The sequence below is a fragment of the Hemitrygon akajei genome, chromosome 6, assembly GCF_048418815.1.
Source record: "Hemitrygon akajei chromosome 6, sHemAka1.3, whole genome shotgun sequence".
NCBI lineage: Eukaryota > Metazoa > Chordata > Chondrichthyes > Myliobatiformes > Dasyatidae > Hemitrygon > Hemitrygon akajei.
The window spans coordinates 137,326,186-137,354,111 of NC_133129.1; the positions used below are offsets into that span (position 1 = coordinate 137,326,186).

Consider the following 27,926-nt stretch of genomic DNA (forward strand, 5'->3'; position numbering starts at 1 on the left):
GAAGTAATGTCCTGCAAGCCCTGTCAGAGTTGCCAGAGAGTTGTTTCTTTGCTCTTGAAACAGCCCTCTGCAAGTCATACCAGGTTTTCATGTACAGACCTGGGTCACCAGACTTAAATGCCACAGATCTAGCCCTCAGCAGATGATGAATCTCTTGCTTCATCAACGACTTTTGGTTTGAGAATATGCACAAAGTTTTCGTAGACACTTACTTACTTTATTGTCACCAAACAATTGATACTAGAGAGTACAATCATCACAGCGATATTTGATTCTGTGCTTCGCGCTCCCTGAGGTACAAACCAAAGTAAATATAATAAATATTTAGATTATAAATCATAATTAGAAAATAGAAAAGGGAAAGTGAGGTAGTGCAAGTCAGGTCCAGATATTTGGAAGGTACGGCCCAGATCCGGGTCAGGATCCGTTCAGCAGTCTTATCACAGTTGGAAAGAAGCATTTCCCAAATCTGGCCGTATGAATCTTCAAGCTCCTGAACCTTCTCCCGGAGGGAAGAGGGACAAAAAGTGTGTTGGCTGGGTGGGTCGTGTCCTTGATTATCCTGGCAGCACTGCTCCGACAGCGTGCGGTGTAAAGTGAGTCCAAGGATGGAAGATTGGTTTATATGATGTGCTGGGCTATGTTCACGATCTTCTACAGCTTCTTCCGGTCTTGGACAGGACAACTTCCATACCAGGTTGTGATGCACCCTAGAAGAATGCTTTCTACGGTGCATCTATAAAAATTAGTGAGGGTTTCAGGGGACAAGCCAAATTTCTTCAGCTTTCTCAGGAAGTAAAGGTGTTGGTGGGCCTTCTTGGCAGTGGACTCTGCTTGGTTAAACCAAGTCAGGTCATCTGTGATATTCACCCCGAGGAACTTAAAGCTTTTGACCTGTTCCACCTGCGCACCACTGATGTAGATGGGGTCATGCGGTCTGATACTCCTTCTGAAGTCAACAACCAATTCCTTCATCTTGCTGACGTTGAGGGATAGGTTATTATCTTTGCACCATGCCACCAGGTTCTCAATTTCCTCTCTGTACACAGACTCATCATTACCCAAGATACGGCGTAGAATTGTGGTGTCATCAGCAAACTTATATATTGAGTTTGATGGAAACTTGGCTACACAATTATGGGTGTACAGTGAGTACAGCAGGGGGCTGAGTACACAGCCTTGTGGGGCACCGGTGCTCAGAGTGATTGTAGAGGAGAGCTTGTCCCCTATTTTTACAGCCTGGGTCCTGTCTGTGAGGAAGTTGAAGATCTAGCTGCAGATCTGAGTGCTAAGACCCAGGTTCCGGAGCTTAGGAATCAGTTTATTTTGAATGATGGTATTAAAGGCAGAGCTGTAGTCAATGAAAAGGAGCCTTACATATGCGTCTTTATTCTCCAGGTGTTCTAGGGAGGAATGCAGTGCCAGAGAGATGGCATCTGCCGTTGACCTGTTGCTCCGGTAGGTGAATTGCAAAGTGTTGAGGTTGACCGATAGGTTATGGTTGATGTGTGCCATAACCAATCGCTCGAAGCACTTCATAGCAATTGATGTCAGAGCCACAGGTCGATAATCATTCAGGCATGCCACCTTGCTTTTCTTCGGCTCCGGGATTATCGTTGCCTTCTTAAAACACAAGGGGATCTTAGACTGAAGCAGGGAGCAGTTGAAGATGTCAGCAAACACTCCAGCTAGCTCGCTTGCACAGGCCCGGAGAACCCGTCCCAGGACGCCATCTGGGCCCATCGCCTTCCTTGACACACACTCATGCACACAGGTTTTAATGAAGTCGGTAACAACTGCAGCATACTCATCCAGGTTCAAAGATAAACCCCTGAATGCAGTCCAGTTCACTGATTCAAAGCAGTCCTATAAATGCTCCTGTGCTTCCCTTGTGCATAGCCTTCTGGGTCTCATTATTGGTACTGGTGCTGCAGTCTTCAGTCTCTGCCTGTACTCAGGGAGTAGAAGTACAGCCAGGTGATCAGACTTTCTGAAGTGTGATTGTGGAATAGCATGGTAGGCATTCTTGATGGTGGTGTAATAATGGTCTAATGTGTTATTTCCTCTGGTACTACAAGTGATTTGTTGATGGAAATTATTTAGTGTAATTTTAGTACAATTACAAGCTTGCAAATTTCCATACATTGATACGCAACTTCACTTTTATATTTTATTTTAGCTCATTTCTTTTTTAATGAATGAGGTCCACCTGGATTCAGGAGGTCTATGTTAGTTCCCTTGTTTTAGGGAACGGCCAAGACATTGCTTCTCTCCCATTACTACATCAGTAACATTCAGTTTCACCTCACCACCATTTATTTGCTCCATGCCATTTGTCAATGGATGTGCTGAACTTCCCAGCGTCTAACTCTGAGATAGCAGAAGACATTATCTCAAGGTCCCCATTCTGTTTCCAGCCAGACTTCATCCCTCTCCCCGGCGATTCCTACACTGAACTCAGTGTATACAAGTTGGACATATGCAAGCGGGGGAGGAACAGTATAGCTTTTCTCAATGATTTAAAACCATCTCATCTTCTCAATGGAGCCACACCTGGCCTATTTATCATACACCTTGGTGTAGATATGCATTGGATCCAGGGTATCCAATCCTCAGTCTCTAGATAATCAACTCGGAACAACATGACAGGTCCTTCCCAGGTTACTGCAGGATCCTGTCACTGTGATAGTTTGTAAACTGGACAGATTACAAGTCGGAAATGCAGCCGTGAACCAAGTTCCCACAAGGTAGAAGATGCCTGCAACTTCACAGCAACCAGCAAATCCAACCCATCAATCCCCCAAAGGCAGAGAAAGGAGATATGAACCACAATGATTTCCATTGTTTCCCACATAACATAACCAGAAGACATCATCTGCCCTGCCCAGTCATATAATTAACTATATATCTCTCTCATTTTAAAAATATATGGAGCTGCATCATTGCCCTTACCCTCCCAAAGTTGCATTCTGATCAAAATCCGCATATACTAAGCTCAGTGGTTGCTCCATGTTCCTTGGAAACTTACTGTGCCTTTGCAGAACCTATGCACTCAGTTCCCTGGTCGCTCACATTTGAGTCAGCTGAATTCAATTAACTGCTTTGAGCTTGTTATCTGCTTTTCTTCCAGGCCACTTGTTTATTATTCTGTGTCAGGTTACCATTAAAGTGAAAACTACAAGATTAAGAAAGTCTAACCATTAAGCTGAACTAAAAAAGTGAAAGATAAAACTGCATAATCCTTCCTAAAAGCCCTGACTCCACGGACATTATAAAATACAAGCAGTCCCTCTTTAGCAGTGGGTTGACAGCAAGCTAGTTTATATCAAGTGAATCCATATGTGAGATCAGGGAATTAATTCTGTGAATTCTGCCAAGGTATGTTGTAACACCTGAGTCTACAATCCATGAATATTGCCTTTGTATGCACCACTGTACTGTGCTTAAATATACTGTACCAGGTATTGCTCCTTCCTATTTTCAGCTTATTTTAGCCTTCAGAAAACGTATAAATCACTTTGTAAAATATGCATTCAAAGACGGGCAGAATTTTCTTCATCCTAACAAGTTCTTCAGAAAAACAGGGAGACATTGAAAGATGAATGCAAAACCTTTCCTGAACATTTATATTTTGCTGACTGAAAATGTAACCACTTTTTTAAACCTACTAGAGATTAGGGAAGAAATAGACAGAAATTGCATTTAGTTTTTACAGAAATCTGCTGGACTGTTTGGTATCAGGACCTATGTGTGGTTATCAGGCCCACACATAGGTCCTATGCTTCCTGAAACTCTCAAGAATTCCACATGTGAACTAGAGTCAGGGCTTGAAATATAAAATATAAAATCTACAAATGATTAAATAAATACTATTTAAATGAATGGAATATTAAAATACTTATTTTTAGCAAAATCAAATACACAGAGAATTAGGTTGTCAAAGCAATTACCTGGTACTGTTAAAAACTCAGTCACACCTAATAGCATGTAATGCCCTGGTTAAGATTACTACTGCTATGCTGTGAATAATTTAATACGAGCAGTTTTCTGTAAAAGCAGTGTGCCGTGCTGGGAAGTCTGTTTGGCTTCAGCTAAGGAGCCACGTTGTCCAAAGTAGGAATGTGAGTCAGCCGATTGGGATTGTGGGATGAGAGAGCAGGTTCTAGAGAGCTGTGGGGACAAGTTTTCTGAAGGACAGTTGTCTGGTTTGGGGTCTTTTGGTGGGAGCTGCGGAGTGGAGCACAAGGGAAGATGCTGCAGAATGCCATTGGAAGGAGTCCCTGTTGCAAGAAGTGCTTTGTGCAGATGAGTGGCTCCGAGGGAAAGCCAGTTCATTTGAGGTGGTCTTTGGAATGTGGCGGGTGCTCTCATGCAGAACGTGGGTTCAGTGTGTGAGTAAAGGGATGCATCTGACTACTCCAGTACAAGCTCCAATGTTTATGTGCATATTAGACTGGTTTGACTGTAATGGGCCCTTTTTTTTCTCTTTTCTTTTTCTGTAACTGTTTGTTAAAGTTGAAATTTGGTGAATATACTTCTAGGCTACCGATAACTGTGTATGGTCACTATTTACACAGCATTCGTTCATATCGAGGTTCCATTAATTGGAACATCACAATGTTCCTGTTTGGTTGAACCCCAAATCACCCCTAGATGTATATTGTTTATGAAAGGTGTCCTTCTCAGCACGGAGTCAGGTGGCTGTTAGCAGAGTTCGCTCACATGCCGAGTCTGTATACGAGCTCCGGTGAAAGAACTACAAACACATCCAGGCATTCCTTTTTTTTCTCTCTTTCTTTTTTTTTAGGGATGTTAGGGGGGAGGGGTTAAGGGGAGGGGGGCTGGGTAACATTTTTTTTTTCTCATACACTTTTATTTTGTAACTATTTGAAAACAATAAAAAAAGTTTAAAAAAAAACATAACATTTTCCACAGGCTCTTATAGTAAGAATAATGCATAAAAATTAAGTTCATGCAAGTTTAGAAGATAACTAATCCTTGATGGTCTATACATCACTCTTTTGTGAACCAGTACTGTACCACTTAACAAAACCTATGGATTTCCATGTTTAACTCTGAATTCGTGCACTAAAAGTTGCTGCAAGTTTCACCCAGGCATGATAGCACTGATAATTTCACTGCAAATTTTGTCCTGTGTTATATATCAATATGTGACAACCTTAGATTATTAAATTATGTAAAAGTATTTCTACGTACTGAGCGCGGAGTGCTGAGAGCAGTTCTCCCAATATTAACACTTATACTCATTGCAGTGTGCTCACGTTGTGTTTGTGTGCCTGCTAATTCTGACGGTAAAATGTCATCAATGTCATTCTGAATGGTGTGTGCTTTCAAATAGAAAGTCAAATTGTGGTCAGAGAGTGGATAACCCTGATGATAAAGCCAAAGATATTCCAAGACGTTGAAGACTTATTTCATATTTTTTGATTGGACAATGATAAAAGCAATCACTAATTTAAGAATCTTTATAGTGACATTTGTTGGGATTTAACTAATCAATATTTTATCATTGCAATTTTTAAAATATTGTTATTCAGTGATAATTGCAGTTGCAGAGTTAATTAGATGGCTAACTCTAACTGGTTATTGAACCTGATTTTAACTGTCTGGGGAGTCAAGGAATGTGCTTTAGAAGGAAGTTATTGCCAAAGCTAATAAAAATTGGTTTCTGTATTTTTCAGATAACTGTTGGTAACTATAAATGTCTTGCACTCTATGAAACTCTGTTTTGATGTGACATGTTGTTCTGAAGCTTTAAAATTATTGTAACAATTTTCATCCTAGTTGTCTGAATGTTAACAGGTCATTCTGGATATTTAAAATGCAATCCATAAGGTTAACTTTTAAGAGCGAAATAGTATTATTTTCTATTTACATACCTCATGATGTGCCTTGATTAACAAGGTGGCATACTTTATAATCAAGGTTTCATTAACACTAGGTGAAAGCCAATAAATCATAATACTGAATAACCTTCTATATGGTATACAAATTTTGTTTTACCCTCTACATAAAAAAAGTCACAGAGATCAAAAGGATGCTTTCCTACTGTTTATTAATCATAACTAGGACTTTTTCCACAAAAAAGAGTAAAATTTCAAAATATATAATCTCAGAAAGAAATACTCTACCATATACATAATATAGATGAAGTCATCTCATACAAAATAATTTACCTTCATGAATTACATTAGCTACCAAACACAATAAAAATTACAATCTTTATCTATCAGTGTTTTTGTTGAGGTACCATCTGCACGTTTAATCTGAAATGGGTCAGATTATTGGGGAAAAAAGATAAAGAACAGTACAGGGTGACTGGATGACTACAGAAGTTCAAAGACATCATCTACAAAGGCTGGCTGGAGACAGACACTATATCAATAGTAACAGATAGATGTGCTTCTGTATTCAAATATTGCTCAATCTATGAACAAATAATAGTTAATTTATATTATGCTCTATAACTTCTTAAAAACTTTTTGAATCAGAAGTCAACTAACAGAATAAAGCTCTGTTATTATCCAGATAAAAGCACATCTGGCTTCAGCCAGCCTAAAATGTTTTTTTCTATCAATATACCACACTTGGCAGCTAAACCTATGCATCATGAATATCCTGTACAAAGTTGGCAAATGTTACATTGCAATTTGTGACAAAGAAGCCATTGCAGTCTCTTTAATTCATCTTGTCCAAGAGCATAAAGATGCCCAGTCCTTATTTAAAGAAAGGACCAAAAAAAAAGCAATAAATTCAGGACTGCATCATCACCTTGCATTAAGATTAAACAGTCTGTACAGAGAGTTGTAAAAACCTAACCATATATTCATTTTTATGAAACTTCAATTACAGCCAAACTAGCATTCAATGTAAACATAAAATAAATCTGTTTTATGCTATCCTGACCCTCGTTACAAGGGATAGGATATTTGCCAAGAATATTCACAAAAACTAAGGCTTATGTTTAAAGCTGAGATCCTTTTTTTGTTAACCTTTGTAGCCTAGTTTCAAATCTACCACAAATAGTATTGCACACAACACCTTTTTCTTCCTTACCCCCTTGCCTCCCCCCAATACACAGACATAAATGAAACAAATTCACCCTCAAACCTTTCGAAGACCCATTGCATTAATAGTTAGCCAATATTTTTGGTTTTTCTTCCCTCAATTACTTGCAGAAAGACAGCAGGCATTTCCTTTCAGCATCAACAGTTTCACAACAAATCCATACTCTATTATTTCTACTACTCCCTGGTATTCTGTATATGGTTTGAAAGCTGTAAAAAGGAATGTGGTCCTCACCAAGGATTTAACCCAGCAAGGGAAATGGCACTATATTGATAGTTGATGTGCTGCCTAAGATAACATGATTAAGTAGTCATTGCTTGTTTTTGTAATTATCACTCTTGGCATTTTCTTTCACCTAAACATTTCCAAACATTCTTTATAGCTTTGATTTGGTTTTTGCTTTTAAATTGTGATTTTTTTGCAAGCTGTTTTTCTTTATTAACTAAACCTAGATCAGATTTATAGAGTCAGGAGGTGACATGGTGTGTTCACACAAGCCAATTAAACCCCAACAAATGTGACCCCCATACACACAGACATGTCTTACTTATGTAATTATATTTTAGGTAACATCCTTTATTTATTTCCTAACTATAGGTTGCAAGTTCCCATTGAATTTTGTTTAAATTTGATCAAGTATAACATCAATTAGTTGTGGTGGGAGAGTTCAATGACTTGATTTTTTTAAGAGTTTATGATTAGTTCCTAAATCAGCACACATCCAATGCATACTTTGGAAAGCCACCCAACATTTTAGGTCTCCCATGAATGCCACATCCATGATTTCACTGGATATTTGGTATGATTAATTTCAGTTGGTGAAGAAAAAGTGCTTTGAAGGACTTCAGAGTTTGTTAATTAATTTGCTCCACTGTTCATCTAATCAGGATGATTGATCCAAGTGAGGAAGCTATACAACATCTCCTGAGCCAAGTAGGGCAGCAGCAGTCCGTTGGGTGGCCTGACCAAAATGGGATTCAGCCAACAGCAACAAATGGGTTTCTGGCTTTCCTTTAAAGCTCACGGAGCATACCAGGCCACACAGCAGGTTTGATTTTCGATAGCTTTACAAGTAAGACTAGGCAAAACAAAAAGGAATATTAACCTTCAAAATGTGCAATATCTGGTTTATACAGTGAAAGTAAATGAAACCATAGATATGCCTTTACACATCAACAGAGAGTCACCTGTCAAACTCGTGGTGCAGAATGAAGAGTAATGAAGCACAAGCAGAATTCACTTGTAACTTAAAATCATGCTGTGCATCTTTTGTTAAAATAGTGTCCAAGGAAATTTCATACAAATGTAGTATTGCAATTGTATGCTGAAAATCAATTAGCACCATATCATTCCATTCATGTTGAGGGCTCTAGCTACACATCAATCTTTAAGAGATATTCTGAAAATACATTTAGCATACGCTATAAATCAAATTTTCAGACATCAAACAGCTAGAGCAACCCACCTGAGACTGGCAAATGGGCATTTCACTTTTGTAATATCATTAGGGTCACATAACACACTTACCGGCTTTCTTCTCTCTACAAATAGTAGCCAAATTGTCTCCTCATTTTCTTATTTTAAAATAAGAAAAGGGCATTGCAATAATTGGAAAAAAAAAGTTTCTTGAAGTGTACCAATTTATAATGGTTGCAATTGCTACAATTCTTGTGAAATGTTTGTAAAAAAGGGCAGGATTTATCACTTTATGGTCAACCACAGGGTTATTAAGGAACAAATTTGGCCATTTATTACATTTATTTCCAGTCTGACAAGGTCAAACCAACCATCCCAAGACAAAGTAACTTATATATCTTATCCTTGTCAATAATTGGCTGTGCTTTAACTAACTACAAGAGACATAGATATCTATAAACCTGAATCAAAATCAATTATTCTGCTTGGCCTAGTATGCAGATGCATTGCTCAATATGAACTGAGGACAGACCAAGGCATTTTCTATGTTATCCTTCATTCTCATTGGAGCATCAGGCTCTACTAGGTGATGGCACCATCATTGAAGGAATGCTGAACTGCTGGAAGTGCAGGCCTTCAGGTGCTTTGTTGTCCCTATCAGTTGAACCTAAAACATCCTATGGCACTTTTAGAACAGGGGCAGAGCAGTTTCCTGACTAATCCAACCAACTATTCAATGTATCCCACAGTCAAAGCCAAGACAAACATCCTGATCCATGTATCCATATCTGTGTACAGCTGCTTGATGTGTGCAAACAGCTTCCCACTTTCCCAAGATTATGATAGCAACCACATTGCAAAAGTACTTCACTTGTCGTAGAGCACTTCTGGGATCCTGAGGTCAAGATAGATGTTTATATAAATGCAAGTCTTTTGGCATTTTGTCTGAGCAACATTTTGAGCCAATGATGAGCTGTAGGAAGTGTTACTGTTGCCTTAGTTACTTGGACTATCTTCCAAGGTTCTGCCTCGTTGTTCAACATAAACCTTTTCTTACTATGCATTATCCATCTCTATAGCATAGCCTTCTTCCATATCTTTATCTCTAGCATATATGTGGTAGAGTTAGCATTTTGTACATATGGTGCTTAGGAAACACAAGGAATTTCTTGGTTAAAGTCCAGTCACAAACAAGAGAAAATCTGCAGATGCTGGAACTCCAAGCAATGCATACAAACACTGGAGGAATTCAGCAAGCCAGGCAGCATCTATGGAAAAGAGTACAGTCGAAGTTTCAGGCCGAGACCCTTTGGCTGGTTAAGGTACTGGGTTTCTATTGGAAATAAACTTAAGTGTTACATTTATAGCCTCCTATTGATCAAATACTATGCAATAAATATTTCATAAATTAAATATCCAATAGTTTGCTCAAAAGACAGAATTGGTGCTAGATCTGATAGCTGTGTTGGGGAAAGATCACTAAAAATTGTACTAATCTTCATTAGTGCAAACCAAAGAGGCAGTTGTGCTAAAGCTGGCATGTCTACGGTAATTATTGCTAGAGTAAGTCACAATGGGATCACTATTGCCACAGCTATGGGTCTGTACTGCGCTATGTGCCTCTGGTACAACTGCACCATTTTGAAGTACGGGAATTGATAATTATAAAGGAACAAGCAAAGGAAATAAAGAGAGGGAGGATAAGGAACAGAGGAGATGGCAACACCATGTTTTCAGTTGGCAATCCTCCATGTGTCCTATCACTTAAATAATTCACAAATGATTCCATAAACTGTTTCAGTATTAATGGGGAACACCAACTTGGGAGACCAGCTAACTGTGTATATGGTGAAACAAATCTGGTGTGAACACATTTGTATGCCTCGGAGTCATGACACTGAGGCATTGAAACTGCAAATAAAGACAGGTTTTGTTGGCAAATGTGGCAAACAAGGATGGTTAACTCCCCACTAAAAATAGCCAGCTACTGGATCTTAGCCTGGATGCAACTGATTGGAATCAAACTATGTTATTTCAAATTTAGTTATTTTAAGTAACACACACAAAATGCTGGAGGAATTCAGTGGGTCAGACAGCATCTATGGAAAAGAGTAAACAGTCGATGGATGAAGGGTCTCAGCCCGAAACGTTCACTGTTTATTCTTTTCCACAGATGCTGCCTGGCCTGCTGAGTTCCTCCAACATTTTGTGTGTGTTGCTTCGATTTCCAGCATCTGCACATTCTCTCATCTAAGTTATTTTAAGTTATTATAATTCTTAAACTATTACTTTTCCAAATGGCTTATTACTGTTTAAGTATTATTTTAATGTTTCAAATTTTGTTGTCACATTATCCAAACAAAATATTTATTTGAGATGAGAGCAATATGAATAATTTCTTAATTCTTTGGATTTAGATCATTAGAAAGAGTGAGCAATGAGAGAAGTTTTTAAATATTCAGCATTTACAACTGGGAGAGTCAATTATTGAAAAGGACTCAGTAAAGTTTTTAAAGGATAGCTAAATTAGTTGAAATATAAGTCATATTAGTGAGGTCTTGAGATCATGATTATAAAATAGTGAAAATGTGTTTAAACTAAATAGCAGATATATCCTCACATAAAGGACAGTAAAAGGCTGGAATGATCTACTGGGCATTGTATTAGAGATCATTATAATTGCACAGTTAAAATGTGCCTTTTTGCTTGGATGGGAATATACTTCAGCCAGATTAATACATTATACATTTCAACATTATCCCCACTCGTTGAGTTTCTCCCACCTATAATGAATGAATGTCTTTTGTCTTATCTATTGCACTCTCACTGGGCCTTCAATTACTCCGTACTTTCCTCAGGGAATTTATTGTCACTCAGCAACTGAAGAAAGCAGAGAGACGGCCCACTCATAGTATGGCAACCACCAATGAAATGGTGGCTTTTGGTTACAGGATAGCCCTTTTTCATCCCTGATGTTGTTGTGAATCTTCTTTCTTAATTTAACTCAGACCTTTGGTAATTTTTATTAATAACTTAGCAACTCGCACCCATTGTGCCCCCCCAAGTACACCTGAGTTAAATTTGCCTCAAAATGAAGAAAAATGAAACCGTTTGCCTGAGATAGGGCATTTGCTATCATAAAACTAAGTTATTCTAGTTAAGTATTTCCCTTAGTTTTATATGCAGTATTAAAGCAATCTGAAATACTGAATTTCAATTGGGGTGTGAAAATCAGAGTATCATCTGTTATATATAAGACCTAATGGATATTCATTGGGTATATAGGGGTTCCTCCTAGAATCTTGCAAGTGACTGCTATCCTGAAGAATAGTCATAGATAATTGAGGTACTTCCTTGCATATAAAATAGTGGAGACTTAAAAAGATTGGGATAACTAATACATGTATTAAGCTTCTCCACAGTAAAGGGCGTACTAACATTATGAAAATAGGGTGTGTTTTATAAATGCTATGCAATGCAAATATAAAACTTCACCCAGCAGGAGCTGATTTACCCATTAAAATGAATGAATGTACAATTGTGTTCTTTAAGCTAATGTTTAACCTGATGGATAAAGTTTCAAAATCAAGGACACACAATTACACTTTCCAATGAAACTTATCAAATCCACTACTTAAGCAGTGCCATTCAGTGGGGTCAATGTGAATAGAGGTGCATCATTTGGGAGTCTGTGGTGAAAGGTGATAAGAGTTGGCTCCTCATTTCTGGATTCATATGAAGTGTGGAATGCTGAAATAAACAGCTAATCTGGCAGTCACGCAGGGGCCCAACAGGTAACTTCAGGCAGAACTCTTCCTTCCAATTAAGAATGGATCACAGCATAAAACTAGCCATTTAAGGGACATCACACTAGCAACATTGCAGATATTTCACAAGGACTCTCTGAGTGAATATGCCTATGCATTTTCACAAATTATGACCATTTCCACAGCTGAGAAGATCCTTAGCTGACTGATATTGTGAGAGTTTGCTTGACATCTGACTGTACAAGAACACTGCCTCGGTGGCATCAATGGATGCCCAAAACAAGGAGGATTCTGGAATTCTGTTTCTCAGCACTTAAAATTTCACACAATTGAGCACAAAAACCACTGAGATACACTATCCTCATTGGGTCTTGACACCTCTCTCTGTAACTGGATCCTGGATTTCTTGATAAAGGGGCTATAGCCAGTTGGTGTTGGCAGAACCTTCTCTAGCTCCATCACGCTGAGCACTGGCACTCCCCAGGGTTGCGTGTTCAGCCCACTGCTGACGCATGACTGCACTGCTAGATCCGGTTCAAACCAAATCATCAAGTTCGCTGCTGACACAACAGTGGTTGGCCTCATCAACAACGATGAGGAGAAGGTGCACAGAAGGTAGTGTGGTTGGCAGAATGGTGCAAGCACAACAACTTGAGTCTCAACATGGAGAAGACCTAAGAGGTGATTGTGGACTTCAGGAAGGTGCAGGCTGATCATTCCTAACTGCACATACGTGGCTTTTCCGTGGAGAAAATTAGGAGAACCAAGTTTCTGAGAGTGCACATAATGGACAATTTCACCAGGTCCTTCAACAGCAGCTCCTTGGTCAAGAAAGCACAGCAGTGCTTCCACAGAGACTGAGGCAAGCGAGGCTTCCCCCTCCCATTTTAACCAACTTTGACAGGAGCATCGTCTGTTTAACAATCTCTTTGACACCCTACCATCAGGCAGGATACACCATAACATTAGGACAAGAACTGTTAGGGAAATAACTTCTTCCCCCAGGCTGTAAAACTACTGATCTCCCTGCCACCATATATGAATCTCAACATATGGTTTCATCATGTATGAAGTGCCAGTAGCGTTATACTGTTTACTTTTTAACTTGTATTGCATATTCTCATTATTTATTCATTTATTTTTGTGAAGTTTGCTTTGTGTGTAATGTGTTATATACCTTGGTCTGGAGGAACGTTGTTTTGTTCGGCAGCATACATCCTTAAGGTTCGATGGGAACAAATTGAACTTGAACTTGAATTGGAGTGGAAAAAGGATGTGCAGTAATCTTGCTCTTTACTTCAGACTCACAGCCTGTGGAATTTATTTTTCTTAGTAGATTTGTAATTGTTTAGAATCCAATAGTAGGTAAGTCCCTCTGACTTTGATTTTCAATAACCCATCTCAAATTGGGAATTCAGTGTCTATAGAACTGAAGGTGAATGGCATATCCCATCACATCAAATAATACTTAAGTATTAATTTTCATTGTAATGAAAGGACACCTACATTCTTTCTATAGTGTCTTGCATTACAATAAGCTATTCACTGGCCCTGAACAAGTTGCATTACCTGATTCTCTGGGCTGGAATAAATAGATCTTCAACCAAACCTCTCAGTCTGACTGTGATAAGGAAATGTAAATCAACATGTATAAAATAATATTTTGTTAAGGGCTTTGTTTGAGACACTCTCCCAACCTCAAACCCTTGCCTACACAAATTCTTCCAAATAACCCAAACGAGTGAATTTTACTTACCAGCTAGCAATGTTATTTTTTTATGCACCTGACAATGCAACTGTGCCCCGAAAATGCCATGGAAGTGATTTACAGTTTTACTCTACAGGACTTGTATAGGAATATTAATACAATATTTTACAATTGCTATCAGTTGCCTTTTGGAGTGTTAGTCCAATACTGTATGCAACATTATAGGATTTTCTGCATGTAAATGCTTCAGGATTTTTGCTTTTTCCAGTATAGTAGTTCTTTAAGCCCTGGATATAAAGGAGAAGCAAGTTGAAATACTGTGTAAACCAGACATTGCTCACTTACAAACCATCTCCAGAATCCCCAAATCCATTCACAAGTTTTTTTTTCATAACCAAATCTGTTCATTTTAAAAAAGTGCAGAGAAAATAGCCCACGCATTAAGGGCGTGGCCGAGTACTTTTTGTGTGCACAAAAACACACTTTATATAGTTACAGACACACAACACACACAGAGACATACACAGATTTTAAGTTCCTGTTTTTCTCATGTTTCATCCCCCTCACTACATTAATTGAGATAAATAAAAAAGTGTCTTTAGAACCATTAGCATCTACACCTGCACCAGAAAATTAAAATGCCATTATATTTTGGAAAAAAAGGTACACATAATTTTTTCCCAATGCTATAAACTCCTTCACTATTGGAAGAACAAATTGGTTTTTTTTTAGTCACAGGAAAATTAAAACTAAAGTCTAAGCCACGTGACTACTGGTCACAGACGCAGAATGAGTTTGTGCCATGACCTATATTTGCAAATTTCTTTTGTTGGGGGAGGAGAGTGAGTGTGCAGGGTGGGTGATGGTTGTTGAAGCACTAGGTGGATATGACCTTTTGACTTAAAAAATGTTCCTGGCAGCTCAATGCTGTAAAGTCCATGGCATATGGATTGGCTGCTGGACTCCCAGAGTGTTGGCTGAGTAATCCATGACTTTAGTCCACGTGCTTCATTGTGCATACTTAAAATGTCAAGGCTAATCAGATGTTTTCTCTTCTATTTCTGTTGTTTTCCCCTCTTCTTTCATTTGGTGAAGAATCATGCCTTGAGTTGATGCCACTGAGCCACAGCATGCCGTGGCCTTCCAATCATATCTTTCCAATGCTTGACTTCACCAGGCCCACTCTTCCAAGATAAGTATATCTGAGGAAGACAAAACCCACAAGAGAATTACACAGTATGCTGATGTTTTGTTTGACTTTGATGGGATCTTTTTTCAAAATATTTCCCATTCAATTCCCATATCCAGTGTTACCTCCCAGTAGTGGATTGTCTTCAACCAACTATCACTGGTATTTCTTGATTGAAGAGAGGATTAGCCCCATGAGGTATTCTCTCACTTTTTATTATCACAACCTGACCCATCCTTTTGCCTTCCCAAGAGCCAATGACAATGAGGCCCATTCAAATGCCACATGTTCTTTAGGACACTCGTTTTGTATTGAAGAGGAATGATTTTGCTCTAAATATTGATGTGCCCTTACTATTCAAAAGGCTTAGAAGTGAGTAAACTGTTTAATTTTGTGAGTTTTGACCAATTTACCACTGTGGATTTAATGGTCAATGTACATTGCGAGCCAATCCTGGAGGGAATCTGAAATGAATTTAGGAGTTGCAACATGTTATATGACCGTGTGCAGCATTCTGCCCTACTGGCAGGGTTTTAGTTTCTAAACAAGTGTCTTTTGAAATCACTCTGAAACAGGAGTGAAAGATTCCATCACACTACTGAACGAATAGGACTAGTGCTCCTATATAATGTCCAACATTCGAACCTCAGTCAATGCTGGTCAAACAAATCATCGGTTCTTTCTTACCCAGGTGCTAGTGTGACCCCTCTCTTTGCAAATTAGTATACAACAAGTATGGTAGATCCAGGTCAGTGGAAATATGGGATAGAACATGGAGTGAAACTTCATGAATGCTCAGTTTTAAAATGGGAGTGATAAATTCTGGGTCTTTCAGTGGCAGATGAGCTGAAACAGAGGTGGAAATGGAACTTGGTAGACCTTGGTATACAAAGGATAAATGTTTGGAAGCTTTGCAGGACACACACGTTCTGAGACTACAAAATACCCTGGTTCAACCAAAGCCACTGCTCATGGGGATGGAAGAATTTTTCCCAATATTAAAGTAAAGGTGAAGGCAGCATGTAACTTGGTAACATAGAGGTAATGGAGTAGTCAAGAGAAATGGTGTTTAAAAGGCACATGTGAAAAGTAAACTGGGCCAACAGATAAAGTCACAAACCAAGGGGACAAGATCTTGGTGGAGAAGATAGAAACAGAAAATCATCTGTCTCAAACTTTTCTTTTAGAAGCAGCACCATGCATGGGAATCCACAATGGAAGGAAGGAATTTGAGATGACATGTGGTCACCATGAACTTCAAGAATAACAAGCAAGCAATTACACCCAAGTTATTGATTTACTATCCCTCGTCACCCCTCCCCCCCATCCTCTCCCTATAAACTATGAAGCCCTTACTAATCAGGAAACTATCAACCTTCACTTTAAATATAACCAATTACTTGGCCTCCACAGCCACCTGTGGCAATGAATTCCACAGATTCACCACCCTCTGGCTAAAGAAATGCCTCACAAATTCTGTTCCAAAGGTATTGTCCTGATATTCAGAGGATGTGCTCTCTGGTCCTAGACTCTCCCACTACTCGAAATATCCTCTCCACATCCACTTTATATAAGCCATTCAATATTTGATAGGTTTCAGTGAGATTCCCCCTCATTCTTCTAAACTCCAGCAAGTACATGCTCAGAGCTATTAAACACTCCTTATAGGTTAATCCTTTCATTTCTGAGATCAAACTTGTGAACCTTTTCTGAAACCTCTTTCATGCCAGCGTATTTTTTTCTAAGATAAAGGGCCTAAACTGCTCACAATACTCCAAAGGCTGTAAAGCTGATGCTTTATGAAGCCTCCGCATTACATCCTTGTTTTTATATTCTGGCCCTCTCGATTTCAACATTAACATTGCATTTGCCTTCCTTACCACCGACTCAACCTGCAAATTAACATTTAGGGAATCCTGATCTAGGACTTCTAAATCTTTCTTCAGACTTATTGTTGCACAAAGCTGCCCGCTCATCCACTATGCCTCAATGCACTGTCTGCAAACTTGGCCACAATGCCATCAATTCTGCCATCCAGATCATTGACATATAATGTGAAAAGAAGCAATCCCAACTGACTCCCCTGCAGAACACGACTAGCCTCCAACAACCAGAACAGACCCCTTTTTTTCACCACCCTTTCCCTCCTGCCAGTCCACCTATCTTCTATCCATGCTGGCATATTTCCTGTTATACTATAGGTTCTTATTTTGTTTAGCAGCCTTATGTGCGACACCTTGTCAAAGGCCCTCTTAAAATCCAAGTAAACAATATCCATTAACTCTCCTTTGTCTATCCTACCTGTTATTTCCTCAAACAATTGCAACAAGTTTGTCAGGTAGCATTAGCACTTAAAGAAACTTGCTGACTTTGGCTTATTTCATCATGTGCCTCCAAGTACCCTGAAAACTCACCTTTGACTCTAACATCCTGCCAATCATTAAAGTTAGGCAAAGTGGTCTATAATTTCCTGTTAGAAACATAGAAAACCTACAGCACAATACAGGCCCTTCGGCCCACAAAGCTGTGCCGAACATGTCCCTACCTTAGAAATTACCTTGGGTTACCCATAGTCCTCTATTTTTCTGAGCTCCATATACCTGTACAGGAGTCTTTTAAAAGACCCTATCATATCCCCCTCCATCACCGTCATTGGCAGCCCATTCCTCGCACTCACCACTCTCTGCATAAAAAAAACTTACCCCTGACATCTCCTCTGTATCTACTTCCAAGCATCTTAAAACTGCCCTCTTGTGCTAGCCATTTCAGCCCTGGGAAAAAGCCTCTGACTATCCACACGATCAATGCCTCTCATCATCTTATACACTTCTATCAGGTCACCTCTCATCCTCCATCACTCCAAGGAGAAAAGGCCGAGTTCACTCAACCTATTCTCGTAAGGCATGCTCCCCAATCCAGGCAACATCCTTGTAAATCTCCTCTGCACCCTTTCTATGGTTTCCACATCCTTCCTGTAGTGAGGCGACTAGAACTGAGCACAGTACTCCAAGTGGGGTCTGACCAGGGTCCGATATAGCTGAAACATTACCCCTCAGTTCCTAAACTCAGTCCTACGATTGATGAAGGCCAATGCACCGTATGATTTCTCAACCACAGAACTCAGACCCCAAGCTCCCTCTGATCCTCCACACTGCCAAGAGTCTTACTATATTCTGTCATCATATTTGACCTATCAAAATGAACCACCTCACACTTATCTGGGTTGAACTTCATCTGCTACTTCTCAGCCCAGTTTTGCATCCTATCAATGTAACCTCTGACAGCCCTTCACACTATCCACAACACACCCAACCTTTGTGTCATCAGCAAATTTACTAACCCATCCCTCCACTTCCTCATCCAGGTCATTTATAAAAATCACGAAGAGTAGGGGTCCCAGAACAGATCCCTGAGGCACACCACTGGTGACCGACCTCCATGCAGAATATGACCTATCTACAACCACTCTTGGCCTTCTGTGGGCAAGCCAGTTCTGGATCCATAAAGCAATGTCCCCTTAGATCCCATGTCTCCTTACATTCTCAATAAGCTTTGCATGGGGTATCTTGTCAAATGCCTTGGTGAAATCCATATACACTACATCTACTGCTCTTCCTTAATGTGTTTAGTCACATCCTCAAAAAATTCAATCAGGCTCATAAGGCACGACCTCCCTTTCACAAAGCCATGCTGACTATTCCTAATCATATTATGCCTCTCCAAATGTTTATAAATCCTGCCTCTCAGGATCTTCTCCATCAACTTACCAAACATTGAAGGAAAACTCACTAGTCTATAATTTCCTGGGCTATCTCTATTCCCTTTCTTGAATAATGGAACAACATCCGCAACACTCCAATCCTCTGTAACTTCTCCTGTCCCCAATGACGATGCAGAGATCATTGCCAGAGGCTCAGCAATCTCCTCCCTCACCTCCCACAGTAGCCTGGGGTACATCTTGTTCAGTCCCGGTGACTCATCCAACTTGACACTTTACAAAAGCTCCAGCACATCCTCTTTCTTAATATCTACATGCTCAAGCTTTTCAGTCTGCTGTAAGTCATCCCTACAATCGCCAAGATCCTTTTCCGTAGTGAATACTGAAGCAAAGTACTCATTAAGTACCTCTGCTGTCTCCTCTGGTTCCATACACACTTTTCCACTGTCATACTTGATTGGTCCTATTCTCTCACATCTTATCCTCTTGCTCTTCACATAATTGTAGAATGCCTCGGGGTTTTCCTTAATCCTGTCTGCCAAGGCCTTCTCATAGCCCCTTCTGGCTCTCCTAATTTCTTTCTTAAACTACTTCCTGCTAGACTTATAATCTTCTAGATCTCTATCATTACCTTTTTTTTAACCTTTCGTAAGCTCTTCTTTTCTTCTTGACTAGATTTACAACAGCCTTTGTTGTTTAAGCTCCCTCATTTCTTAAAGAGTAGAGTGACATTTGCCATTTTCCAGTCCAGTAGAACCATTCCAAAATCTAGCACTTCTTGAAAGTTCACTGCTATGGCCTTCACAATCTCTTCAGCTACCACTTTCAGAACCCTTGTGTGTAGACCATCTGGTTCAGATGGCTTATCTACCTTTAAAACTTTCCAAACACCATCTCCTTAGTAAACAGTAACTTCTGCCACCCCTTCCCCCCCCACAATATTTGTGAATTTCTGGCATACTGCTAGAGTCTTCCACAATTAAGACTAAAGGAAAATACATAGACTTCATCTGCCATTTCTTTATCACCCATTGCTACCTCATTTTCCCGTGGTCCATTGTCTACTCCTGCCTCTCCTTTACCCTCATATCTATAAAAACTTTTAGTATCCTCTTTTATATTATTGTCCAGCTTTCCTTAATTTTTCATCTTTTTCCACCTTATTTCTTTTTTAGTTGCCTTCTGTTGGTTTTTATAAGCTTCCCAATACCTAAACTTCCCACTAATTTTTGTTATATTATATGTCCTCTCTTTTTCATTTATGCTGTCTTTGACTTTCCTTGTTAGCCATGGTTGTCTTATCCTCTCTTTAGAATGCTTCTTCCTTGGGATAAACTAATCCTGTACCTTCCAAGTTACTTCCCAAAACTCCAACCATTACTGCCATTCCTACCAGTGCCCCCTTCCAATCAAAGCTGGCCAGCTCCTTTCTCATGCCTTTGTAGTTCCCTCTGCTGTAGTACTGATAATCTGACTTTAGCTTCTCCTGCTCAAATTGCAGGATGAATTCCATCATATTAAGGTACCTGTCTCCTAAAGGCTCCTTTACATTAAGCTCTCTAATCAAATCTAGTTCATTACACACTAGTCCAGAATTATCCTTTCTCTAGTGGCTTGACTACTATCTGCTCTAAAAGCCATCTTATAGCCTTTCTACAAATTCCTACTCTTGGGATCCAGCACCAACTTGATACACCTAATCTACCTACATTTTGAAATTCTCCATGACCATCATAATATTGCCTTTTTTACATGCCTTTCTATATCCTGTTATAATTTGCACCCAACATTCTGGGTACTGTTCAGAAGCCTATATATAACTTCCGTAAAAGTATAGAAAAATCCTGTGGATAGTTAAAATGTTGTTCATATTGTTACTAAACCATTCATACTGTTCATTCTGTTAGTGGAACCATTGAACCATTAAAATTAGCCAGATTGACTCAATGTCTTCTTACTGTGAGGGTGTCACTGCTGAGATATGTCTTGTATTATTGATACTGAAAGTCCATATTTAACATCAGGTGGAGTATGAGCACAAACCTTTCCAATAACATCATTTCTACTCAGCTTGTCTTTATCCATCACAGTGATTACAATAGTTGTCTCTCTCAATATTTCTGTCGGTATATCGAACACAAAAGACTCGTTAAAGATGGGGTTTAAACACCTCTTCATCACAACTGTTTTCTTCTTCTCCACTTTCTTGTCTTTGTACATGAGCCAAACTTTAACATAAGGATCTGCAAAAAAGGCAAATCACAGAGAATACATGACAGGTTAAAATGTTTCTTACTGCAGTGGACAATAACATGGTGGCTACAGTGACCATAAACATCTCCTTGATGTGGTAAATGAAAAAAGCAAATAGATATGGAAATTGCAACTGAGAGAATTCTTGCAAATGAGAGTAGCCTTTTCACTCAGAATTGTATTAACGGGATCCAATTACATCACAGAATGCAGAGAACCTTTTCCCATTGTCAGCTGAACCTCTACTAAAATCTAGCTGAGACTAATGAGAAGATTAATGAGCTGTGAGCTTGGGCTATATCCAGTTTCATATAACCACAAATGATAAGTAATTGTTTGGAATTCAGGAAGTTTTTTTTTGCCAACAATAAACCACAGAAGCTTATCTCCTACCATGAAATGTAAATTTTCCTCAAAACCTCATCCAATGTCCTATGATAGGAATCCTCTGCTACTATAACCTTTAGTATACTCTAACCAAACATTTATATATGTGTGAAGTACTTTATGATATTCTTTTGTTTAAAAAAGCTCCCTTGTCCCAAGAGTAACAAAAGAGTAAACTATTACAGTTAGCAATTGCAAATCTATTTTCTTTACCTATTTATACAACAGGCCTGCCCCCGAATATCATACTTAAGGTAAAAGAACCCATCTTTTTTCTTATATGGGATTGCCTCGGGACCTTTTTGATAGCTTCCTTCAATGTTGTGTCTGCTTCCTCTCTTGCTAAGAAGAAGATTAAGAGTTGTGCTTGATCATATGACGCTCAATGGAAAAACATTGAGGAGCGGGTACTTCCCATCCCCATACAAGAAATTTTGGCTCTTAACTTGCAAAGGTACATAAATACTGTTGATAACCCATGGGTGAAATTGACTCTTAAGATATGGAAAACTACTTTAAAAGAATATAATCTAGAGGGAGATATTGCAATTCTTAAAAGGTGTGCATATGACTTGGATTTTACACCAAATAAATTGGATGCTAGATTTAAGGACTGGACAGCTAAAGGAATAACAGTTCTTTGCAACATAATGAAAGAAGGAACACTGTTCAGTTTTGAAATGCTTAAAGAGAAACACTTATTAGAAAAACAAGATTTTTATTGGTATTTACAGATGCAACAATATGTTAATAAGATGCTTAAAAATGTAACCAAGGCAAATACATGCTTGATAGAGCTCTTTAGAAAAGCATAGAATTCAGATAATGGTAGTAAAATCATTTCAAGCATGTATAAGGGGTTGTCAAATCTTAAAACACATTCGACTTAATACATTAAAACAAAATGGGAGAAGGAAGGAGGGATAATTATTTCTGAGGAAGGATGGACAACAATATGGAGATATCAATGGAAGTGTACCAGTTCACAGAAATGGAGGGAGTCTGAATGGAAAAACTTGATAAAATATTTTATTACACCCTCTCAGAAATCCCATTATTATAGTAACCTTCCTGTTTGCTGGAGAAATTGTGGAAATCAAAATACAAATCATTATCATATTTTTGGGACTGCCCTGTTATCAAAAGCTGTTGGAGGGGGATACACAATGCCCTACAAGACATCTTTAAATGTGAAATACCCTTAGAGTGTAAAACCATATATTTTGGATATATACCTCAAGAATGGTTGAAAAGAGATAAATATTTAATGAATATACTGTTGGTGGCTGGTAAAAAGACTGTTACTAGGAAATGGTTATCACAGGAGAGCCCAAATTTAAATACACGGATAGAAATTACAATGGACATTTACAAAATGGAGAAGATAACAGCATCTGTTAATCATAAGCTGGAACAATTTGATTCATACTGGGAAAAATGGTTTAACTACATAATGCCTCATAGGCCTGATTTTATTCTCACAAATCAATGAATCTGTTGTAAAAAAAAAAAAGAGATCACTCCCTACTTGTACACAATTCTTTCCTTTTGCTTGTTTTTTTCTTTCCACTCTTTTCTATAAGTGTATACCTCAGATAAATACTTTGTGGAGATTTGTGATATATATGATTATATGATATATATGTACAATGTCTGAAATACATCTCATAGAAATGTTTGATGATGAACTTCAATAAAAAAAATTACAAAAAAAAGAGTTGTGCTTGAGCTACGAAAGAGCAAGCTCTATTAGGCTTGTTTCTCAACATACAAGAGTGGAAGTGGATTTTGCTGCAGACATTTAACAGATATCCCAGACCTGACATTGTCCAAACTCAGGGAGAAACCATGCAATTCAAAGAAGGTTAAAGGATTTCCAACCTAATTCTAGATCAAGTTCAACATATACAAAATGCTACAGGAACTCAGCAAGTCAGGCAGCATCTATGGAGGGACATAAACAGTCAACATTGCTGGCCCTTTATCAGTATTGGAAAGGAAGGGGGCAGAAGCCAGAATAAGGTAGGGGGAGGGGAAGGAGTTTAAACTGGCAGGTGATAGATGAGTGGGAGAGCAGCAGAGATCACAGGAGTGAGGGAAGTGAGAGAGGGTCTCGCTTAACTTCTGTCGAAGAGGAGTTAAAATTCTTCGGGGTAGGTATTCCTTGAAGGGACTTCATGGTGGAGACATCATAAGCACAAGAGATTCTGCAGATGTTGAAACTATCCCAGGAAGAAGTACTCCAACTTACTATCTATATTGGCACGTTATAACCAATGGTGGTTGTCTACCATATCCAACAATGACAGGAAGCCTGTGCGGAAGAGCTTTTGAAGTTGAAAAGCCATTACACTGGGGCAGTTCCACTCTCTCGACCTCAGGAGTCCGAGTACAGTGATATGAAGAGACATTGCAAACTGAGGTCTTTATTGATTACAGTGGATGACCATGATGCCTTCTGTGCCTTGTCATGCCCTTCGCAGTCCATGGAACGTTACAGTAGCACCTCTCTAGCCACTGGATCTCACCATAAATCTCATCCACACAGCCCACCGGAGCTGACTTTGCATGCTGATTCCCGATCTCACTGGGGTATGAGGCCCCCAGCTACCCTCTCTTGGTTTATCCTGTCTGTCTAAGCAGTATACTGGGACCGCGGTCTTTGCCACGTGTGAACAGCCACTTGCAGCCACAGGTGGGAGCTGAGTGTCCGGTGGGGACCAAAGGTGAGTGGACTTCCCCAGATTGGACACAACAAGCCTCTTCACTAGAGGTGCTGTCCCTCCTTGGACACCCCTTATACATTACATACATGTTATAACTATATTTCTATACCAACCTGATGTACCCCCTATGTCCATGGCTTTCAGATTCCTTGCCTTAATTATGTTCACAGTGATAGTGTTGGCAGTTGGGTTGTAACATAACGACAAAAGAAGTTCTCCCCGACTTCCCTGAAATAAAAATCATAGAGCTAAATTAATCACATTTAAAGTCACCCTCTAACTGTGGGACAGAAGTTTCAAAAATGTGATTAGAATGCTTACCCAGACACTCAACTCTAGTTTACAGTAAATATTTTATGTCAGGTAAGTATATTTAAGCCTGAAGTAAATACTGCACAAAACAACATTTTATAGTTAAGGGCAATACGCAGAAAGGTACTGCGGATTTCTTCTATATTTTTCTCTGGTGCAAAAGTTAAGATTATCACCCTGATTCCTATAGCTATTCAGTTCTAAGGAAATTAAATCTATTTTTATGAGTGACCAAAATTATTAATTGGTCATCCTTTTGCTGAAAAATAGAGATAATATGTGTTAACATTTCAATCAGTTTAAGTTACATTCACAGAGACAGATATACAGACACAATTCTAGTGCAGTGTCATGAGCCCAGAAGTGAGAAATTACATTTCAACACAGATTAAAAAGAAAATTACTTTGGAGTTAACACATCAAAATCATTTCATTTGATACATTATTTCAACACTGAACAACTGAGAGTTTGAATTCAGGTATAATGAATAAACAGAAATCAATTGAAAGACAGATAATTGTGCTTTCTTTGGAAGTGGTGGTAGGGTGGGGCAAAGAGAGGGAAATGAAATGATTCTAATAAAGAGTAACATTTTGCCAAGACGCACAGGGATCATACACCTGCATGTTTGAATAGGGCGTACATTTAAAAATTCATTGAAATATATAACACCTGACAATAAACACTTCCTTAATGCTGCACTCGGCTAATGACTTCAAGAACAAATAGAAACGAGGAATAGACACTATGCCACAATCTCAAACACAGTTACAAATTGAGTGCATTGTTGCAACAAGAATGAAAGGGAATGCTTATTTTGTTTCAGTTCTGATACTCTTTAAGACTATATAAAAATCATGAAACTTAGTAAGGATTCAGTAATGTAAGGTAAATATTAAACCAATACCTAGAATGCTTCACGGACCTGTTTTTGGTCAATTAGAGCAAGTTCTCTCCATGATATATTTCTTCAGTTCATTCAGCCTCCATTCTAATCTAACCATATGCCTATCCCCAATATACATGCTCATATTGATTAGAGATTATTAATTGTACAAATTTACAAAATTCAAACAATGCATGGTCATGAATTTTGGATTGTCTTTACCAAGAGTAATTGTACATGCAAAATAGTTTTTGATTAAGTATTACATAAAGATACCATTTGTTTTCTTGTGTATAGATGGTGCCACAATTAATGGAATGCCTATTGTCAAGGTAAAAGGAGGTTTGAGAAACAGACATCGCTAATATACTCTGCCGGTCAGAAATCACCAGGTCTAAATATCATTTTAACAATTCTCTCTATTCTGCACTTTGAAACATGAACAAATTTCTTGCTGTTGACATCTTTGCTTTCTGTTCATGACAGGTGGTGAGCGTCTCATCAGCAGTGACACAAGTTCAGAGAATGCCCAATGAAAATATTCATCATCAAGCATGAGTTAAATTTGACATGCCATAACCTTTTCTTTCCCAAATTCAAAACCCTGACATAAAGTTATTAAGCATGCAGTGAGATGAAGATCTTTTATGCTTCCTGCCTGACCCAGTCAAGAATCTGCACACTAAAACTCGTGTAGACTATAAGAATTCAATCCGGAAAATACTCGTCAGTGAGGCAGTCAGATTGCTTCAGCAAATGATGATGATAAAAATGGATAGAAATCTTTTTTTTATTGCATTCTGTAATTGCATGGTTTACTTCATAAACTTCATGAAATCACACTTTACCAAGTTGCATTGTGAATCAAAAATGGAATATATGCAGAAATTTTATTTTGTAGTGAGGGATTTATAACTGTGTGGTGGCAATATCAGAATCAGGTTAATTGTCACTGATAAAGTCATAATTTGTTGTTTTGCAGCAGCAATACAGTGCAGGCTCCCGCACTACCTCCCTGACAGCAGTATTGAGAAATGGATAAGTCCAGGATGGCGAGGAACCTTGATGATGAATGCCACCTTCATGAGGCATCAACTTTTGAAGATGTCCTCGATGACGGGGAGGGTTGTACCCATAATGGAGCTGGCTCAGTCTACGATCGTCTGAAGCCTCTTACGATGCTGTGCATTGGCATCTCCGTACCAGGTGGCAATGCAACCAGTCAGAATGTTCTCTACAGTACATCTATAGAAAATTGTTTTCGTCTTTAGTGCCATACCAAATCTCTTCAAACTCCTCTTGAAATATAGCCGCTTCCATGTTTTCATTCTGATTGCATCAATATATTGGGCCCAGGCAAGATTCTCTGACCAGGAACTTGAAACTGCTCTCCCTTTCTACCACTGACCCCTCAGTGAGGATTGGTATGTGTTCTCCCAACTTCACAAGTTTACAATCAATGATTTGATCTTGCTGACATTGAGTACAAGGTTGTTATTACTGCACCACTTGACTAGCCGATCTACTTTGCTCCTGTACGCCTGCACATCACTATGTCATCACATTCATCGCAGAGGTGCAATTGAAGGATCAACTGTTTTTATGTTGTGTGTGGCTCATCTGTGTCGGACACATTCCTTCTTGTCCAGATTTTTAATAGATTTTCAAACAGTTTGGAATCAATTGTAATTCTGGTTTTCAAATCGAAGGTAATAGAACAGCATACATTGTGCTTGCAGGATAAATCCAGGAGAAAACCAACAAAGGTGAACAGTTCAGAATCAGAATCAAAATCAGGTTTATTGTAAGTGACATATGTTGTAAAATTTGCTGTTTTGCAGCTATAAGTTGCAATAAGAAATATACCATTTATATAAATAGAAATAAATATAATTATGAATAAATTAAGTCGCTGCCCCAATTAGCTGAAGTTACATGGGCATAGTTAAGAATGCGTAAAAAAAGACAAACTACTTTTTAACTGAGTAACAAATTGTGTATTTAAATGAAATACAGAACAAATTAGAACATTACCAATTCAGCTATAGTACTGTAAAAATGTGTATTAGTTGCTAGTAGTTATCAATGGAGAAATTCATCCGGTGTACATTGCCATGTCTTCCCTGTGTGCTGTTCCTTATCATGGTGGGGAGGTTTGTGTGCCTTAATGATCCTGGGATCTATGCCAACTGGGACTTCAGTCCCTGGTAGGTTCAACCTTACTGGGCAGGTTCCAGGTGAAGGGCCAGACGAATACAGCACCTGGTTCTCCAGGTTGGGGGTTGGGCATAGGGCCAGCAACCCTACCCTGTAAAATCTTTACCGCTACAGAAACCGAGAGGCCCCATGTGCCACCTGGGCACTAAGGGTTCAGCTGGTGATGACATTGCCGTGTTCTTTTGATTGACCGTAAATGAACAAAATCAGTGCAGACACCTAGTGCAGAAAATGAACTGTCTTCATACAATGATTTC

General features: G+C 38.9%; 1 protein-coding gene across 1 annotated transcript in view; it reads right to left on the minus strand.

The window, feature by feature from the left end:
- Positions 1 to 6,059: 6,059 nt before the first annotated feature.
- The window catches only part of LOC140729530 (synaptotagmin-7-like), a 530,282-nt gene continuing 508,415 nt past the window's right edge, over positions 6,060 to 27,926 (minus strand). The window contains 3 exon segments of the mRNA XM_073049365.1: positions 6,060 to 15,182; positions 20,931 to 21,130; positions 24,367 to 24,481. Coding sequence (XP_072905466.1) covers positions 15,078 to 15,182; positions 20,931 to 21,130; positions 24,367 to 24,481 — 420 coding nt within the window. The 3' untranslated portion in view covers positions 6,060 to 15,077.